Source organism: Haemaphysalis longicornis, unplaced genomic scaffold (genome assembly GCF_048455015.1).
Source record: "Haemaphysalis longicornis isolate Haplotype H1 unplaced genomic scaffold, Haemaphysalis longicornis Haplotype H1 scaffold_2, whole genome shotgun sequence".
In the NCBI taxonomy this organism is placed as follows: Eukaryota; Metazoa; Arthropoda; class Arachnida; order Ixodida; family Ixodidae; genus Haemaphysalis; species Haemaphysalis longicornis.
The window spans coordinates 190,544,511-190,550,510 of NW_027526295.1; the positions used below are offsets into that span (position 1 = coordinate 190,544,511).

General features: G+C 52.8%; 1 protein-coding gene across 2 annotated transcripts in view; it reads left to right on the plus strand.

Moving 5' to 3' along the window:
• Gckiii (Germinal centre kinase III) overlaps positions 1 to 6,000 on the plus strand; it is a 122,317-nt gene that overhangs the window by 42,899 nt on the left and 73,418 nt on the right. Inside the window, exon 1 of one of the 2 annotated variants that reach the window (XM_077698957.1) lies at positions 2,339 to 2,971. The exons of the other annotated variant lie outside the window; for it this stretch is intronic. Within the exon in view, the coding sequence (XP_077555083.1) occupies positions 2,945 to 2,971 (27 nt within the window). The 5' untranslated portion in view covers positions 2,339 to 2,944. Of the gene's footprint in view, positions 1 to 2,338; positions 2,972 to 6,000 lie in introns of those variants that run through there. 2 annotated transcript variants of the gene reach the window in all.

A 6,000-nucleotide genomic window follows, 5' to 3' on the forward strand; every position in this document is an offset into this window, starting at 1 on the left:
CGATCGTCGTAGTTGACCATGGTGCAAAAACAGTGGGCGGAGCGGCGCCGACGAGGCATCGCACACCCGCATCGGGCCATGTGTCTCAAATTCACGCGTACGACTAGTCGTGGTGACAGTCGTAACGATCAGTCGCATACGAATCGCGTGTACCAATTGTACATGTGTCTAGCCGGTCTAGCGCTTCAATCGGGCAAGGCCAAGGCCATTCCTCCACGTGAACGGCGCGCGACCATGTCGTCACCTGCGCTCGCTCTGGTGCCGTCGCCGCCACCGCAGCCCCTGCCTCACAATGCGTCCGGCCGAGCGCGATTTATTTTAGATTTGCAATGCTTTAGGGGAAACTGCGTTGTTTATTTACGTATTTTTAGCGTGCGGATTTTTGCAACTACTCGGCTAATCAGCCGTCACACGGAACGAACGGTACGACGCTACGGAGTGCTAAAACACGTTTTCCGTCTCACTCTACGGAAACAACCCGGTACGTACGCGCGCATGCGCAGTCGGGTCCCGGTAAACCCGGTAGCAACGGAACGAACGTAACGAACGTACTGCTAAAACTCTCTATTTTCCGTCTCACTCTACGGAAAGAACCCGGTACGTACGCGCGCATGCGCAGTCGGGTCCCGGTAAACCCGGTAGCAACGGAACGAACGTAACGAACGTAACGAACGTACTGCTAAAACTCTCTAATATATACGACAGCGAACGGGAGTTCGCTGTTTCGCGTGAGTTCCGCGTCCGCAGTGCTACTCTGCAAGGGGTTTTTTCTAGCCCGGATTTCAGGGGAACGTTGAGTGCATAGTACGGCAAGTGGAACGACGACCCACACGAAGCGAGGGTTCTGCGGAGTCGTCACTCGCGAGTCGCGGGGTCATCCGCACAGTGGAACTACTTGGCCCACGTAAACCCTTAGTGTAGCACTCGTGGCTTCGTTATAAGAGATACTTCGTTAAAAGCGAGTATGACGTCGTCTCTATACACTGCAGTGGAGACCATAAAACGCTTCGAACAGAGCGATTTCTTTATTCTGTAGGTCGAACGCCAATGGGGGAGAGTGCAGTGTGGTAGGACTGCATCGACATGGTGATAAATGGGCTCGTTTATGCGTGTGATTCTTCGCGCGTGGTAAGTTAATTGCGCGAGATTTCCTCGGTTCTTGTTCGGGCCTATAGAAGTAATTACAGGGAGGACGGCAATGTGATTGTTCGGCGATATCTGTTCGTGCATGTTGGGCTTTTTATTGGTCGGTAAGTACTGTTGTTCATGTCTTTAGGACGACTTTGATCGGGAACTTTTCTAGCGTCGATGTTGCACGTGTTTACGGGGGCTTACGTTTTTGATAGTCTCGCCAAACTTGTTTCTATACACGTTTTTGTTATATTGTTTATATAGTTCGCATGCGAGTGGACATCGCGCATGGAGCCACTTGTAGAATTCGCGCTAAAAAACGTGGTCTTCGTTTGCATTTGGCCCTACTGCGTTTTCTTTATGATAAAGTAGGCTTCCCCTCTTTGTAAATGTGCTTGCAGTGAAGCAGCCTTTACATTCTTTCTAGCGCGCACGCCGGGCGTAGTCCTTGGACGCTTTTCATTATTAGAAGCTGTCGCGTAACATGCTCATACATACATACATACATACATACATACATACATACATACATACATACATACATACATACATACATTTATGTGGTAGAGGTAAAAAATTGCAAACATGGGTACAAAACAGGGAAGGGGCACAATGCATGTCTTGTTGAATGAAGTTAGGCTCGCTGTAAACCTTCCGCTAAAGGTGCTACGTTCGCAACTGCTTCAACAGTCACTAAGAACTGCTATCCACTTCCTCTTCCGGTGAACCAACGGGCTTATCAAAGCACAAAGTTTTGCTAAACGACCGTCTGGCCTCACGGTACGTCGCACTTATTTCCACCGCCATCACTCGAGTGCTCGGTCGTGCGTTTACTTGCGCAGCATTTTTCCCACTCGCATCTCCCCGGTGTTTAATGATTTCCCGCTTTCGCCCCAATCAGCGGCGTACGAACTTGCCAAGGTCGGCCGGCGTGTCGGAGAAGAAGCCAGCCTGATTTGCGCGCCTCTTCTGCCACGGTTCGTTACCGCTTGTGCAACAGGCCAGTGGGCGAAACTTGGGCACAACCACCGCTGGTCGGCGGTGGAGAAACGAGCCCCGTCGTATCCGGGGTTGCGTGCGGCGACACAAACCGGCGGCTTGGCGCAACGCTGCGTGGACCGCGCGGCGTTCTGTAGCGAGAGGAGGACAGCGCAGCAGAAGGGCCAAGTCGGGGCAACGGCTCGCCAAACGGGTTTTGCCGCCGTGTGGCCTCTCCTGTTCGCCGGCTCTTCTCGCCTCCGCCGCGTTCCTCGCGCGCCGCCGCTCGTCGTCTTCGGCCGGCTGCTGCTGACGTGCTAAGGTGAAGGCCGTTCGTTGCACAGCCTCCTGCGGCCTCGTTTGTTCCAATTCCCCGCGACGTCTGTCGAACCGTTCTGTCACAAATACCCGGGGACGGCGACCATACCTTACCGCCGTGGGCGACATCATCGCAGGACTGCGAGACTGCTTGACTGTGCGTCGACCGGCGGCGATGGCCGGACTCTTCTCCTGGCGTGTTTCTAGTTCGGCGGCGTCTTCCGCGAAGGTGAACCGGAGCTTACACGGAGCCGGGCTGCCTCTGTAGCGCATTCTTGCCGGCGCCCGCTGTCAGTGTTGAGCGGAAGTTTTTTTCTCTTTAGCCGTGACTCCGTCGTTGGTTTCGTGTCGGTTGTGGACAGTGTGGTGTGCTTAGGAACTCAAGCTGGCTGCGAGGGGCTGAAAGGTGGAATTCGCCAAGTTATCGCTCGGGGATACGTGCACGCACTGCGGCAAGCATATTGCCCTGTCCCCCTCTGCTCACGTTTGCTGCCTCTCGATCGGATTGCGTGGAATCATGAGGTACTACGACCACTGCTGCAGGGTGAGTGATTCCCGCGTTGAGTGCTTCGCCCGCAGATTCATCGTAACGCTGCGGATAGTGGGAGTACTGTGACGTGACCACCCACAACTTTTTATTGCTGGGAGAAGACCCTCCAGAATGTGAGCAATGTGGGAAGCGCCTTACAGTAATACACATACTTATCGAGTGTCCTAGTTACGAAAACAAACGTCGGGAATTTTTTTCCCACTTTTATGAATTTCAAATTCCATTGCACCCTGCTTACTGCTTGGCGATGAACCCCTGGTTCCCTTGGAAAAGGTTTTTAAATTTTTGAGTGCCGTCAAGCTTTTAGACAAACTTTGATATTACCATGTTACATCATTTTTTCTTGAGCGGTTTTTAAATTTTTGAGTGCACTCAAGCTTTTACAGAAACTTTGATTTTACCACGAGTTCAAAATATTTACCTTGTGTCTGGCGCATTATAGCCAAATTTGGCTGCTGCGCCAATAAAATCCAAATTCATTCATTCATTCAATTTCAAGTGTTTTCTGCTTGGGGTCATTTCGGTTTGAGGAGTGACCGTCAAGCAGCTGACGCCGATTATGCCGCTGAAGCTTTACGATCTTTGAGGCGGCTACTTAGCTCGTGGGCTCCTTTCCCGCCCGGCCTTCTTGTGGAGAAAAATCCCACTGCCTGGTCTGGGGAGGTGACGACCGTACGGCGTTGTCTGCCGCTACAGTATGCGGGCGCGTGTGTTCAGGAGAGCCTTTAGCCTAAATTGTTCCATTCTGGCGGAAAACACGGCGTGGGCGAGAGAAACTGTACAAGCGTGCGTTTTTGCGGGTAAACGGAGAAAATTGCCGCTTTCCGGCAATCTACCTCATCCTGGCTCTCACGTTGTTAACGCGGCTGTAACAAGCCGCAGTGATAGCGCGACCGCCGTGTGAATGCGCCTCAATTGCCATGTTGTAAACCAGCCGTGGCACGGTCGTCGTAAATATTTCTTGAGCACGTTTGGTTTCTCTTTCTTGTCAGCTTATTATTTAGCGGAGCTTAGGAGAACGCGACTGCGTGACGGCCACAGAACCTGCCAGTAGCGAGGGTGCATCATAGCAAAAGTAGCAAGGCTTGCAGGGTAGATAGGCACGCCAGATACGCGGGGTTTTGTCGCGCGAAGGGGTCAATGTTAGTAAGTGTCGGGTAAAGTACAGTGGCGTAACAAAAAGGCCTGTTAGGGCAATTCACTAATTGCGCTAACATTAAATCAACAAAGAATTTAATCGACGAAAGAATGGGACACGGTGAATGAAGCATCTTCTAGATGCCCTTTTCTCTCTCCACCTCACGGCGCTTCCGCAACGATTACTTTTGCCCGTTTTACCTGCGACTGAACCGCGCGCCGATGAACGAGCCACCTCGTGTAAGACCCTGCCGTGCCACCTCTCGCACAAGCCCTTGGTCTGTTTATATCGCGGTCAGTTTCTTCGTTTGTGCAAGAAACCTTCCACGCGGTACGTTCCGCGGTAGTACGCGACGTCACTCTGGCGCCCCCTTTCCAGGAAGTTGCGAAGCGTAAAAGGATCATGCGTGTGAGCATCGGCGGCGGGCTGCTTGAAGCCCTATCGGGGCAGGGTGCTTTGCAAAAACTGCCAAGCCGACTTATTTGCCGCAGACCGTGCCTGTCAATTACCTGAGCCTCGAACTTGTCAGGGGCAACTCGCAGTGCAAGTGCCCGCTGTTGGACAGCTGTACACTACTACATGTACTTGCATTCCACAGTGTCGGGTCGGAAACCTTTTCGTCAGTAAAAACGAGCAATGCTGCCTTGTTGGGGCGAGACATGTGGTAAAGCGATAGACATTTGCAAGTGGTGTAGCAAGTGGGTACACAGTCGCGAACTCATTTGATTTTTTCTTACTGCGGAAGTTGTCTTCAGCGTGTTCGACAAATTGGTCAGACTCTACGTGTCAACAGCTCGGCATCGCACCACGAGTGACTTCTGCGTCACCTGTCCTCGCCATCGATAGAGCAAGTGTCTGCGACTGCGTTCTTTTGTCTAAATACATACTCTTTGTGGGCGGCTTCGCTGCGAATCGTCCTGTACAGGGCGGGGTGGCCGACAGTAGCAGCGGCCAGAGGAAGTGGCTCCAGTTCAGAGTTTCGTTTGGTAATCACTCCATGCTCGGGTGCGCAGTTATATCAGCGGTAATCTAACAGTGGGTGCGAACACGTTTAACGATGAACTTTGCACGCGTCAATCCCTGCCCGTTTAAACCAAGATTCTCGCAGCGAATATTGCCCCCCTGCCAGCCGTAGTACGGTTCACGTGGAAGGTGGCGGACTGACGAACAGGCGGTTCCCTAGTGGCGAGATAACGGAGTACCTTTAAGAAGTGGTTGGGCAAACAAGCCCTTGTTTGCCGCCGCGTTCCCGACCCGGTCAGGTACTTCCGCGTTTCACCTCCTTCACCGCGCAGCTGTTTGCGCGCCGCCCGGCGTAGTGAGCGTGGCGATCAACAGGTGGCGACAGGGGCACCGTGCCCGTGAAGCCTCTTGCGTGTCCGCGAGGCGCGCTTCTCCTTGCTGCCTGCTTGCTGGGTGGGGAAGCCAGCAGGAAGGTAGAGCGTCCGGAAGCTCGCTTTCGCTCACCGCGCCGGGGTGACGAACGGAGCAGTGGCGTCGGCGCTTTGGTGGTTGTTTCCGCCTTCTTCATTTCTGATGGGCCTTTAACTCCGTATGTTTAAACCATTTTAATTCTTAAACCTTGATAAGCGAGGGACATGTTGCTGAAATGTTTGCGCATGCGCAGTTGGAGTATCCTGTCGGCTGCGCCACTTATGGCGCTGTCAGCGCAGTCCACTTATAAAAATAGCCGCTCTTGGGACGAATAAGTTGAAAATGCGTAACGTGGTAGCAGGAATACGAAATTTATTGTGGTCCCTATGCAACCGTCGTCTGCTAAGACCTCTGTTCCAAGTCGCGAGCTTGGTTAGGGCTGTGACCCCGCATGTGTGCATTGCGCCCTTTCTACCACCATCTCATCATGTACATAGTCCTGGTTCTTGGG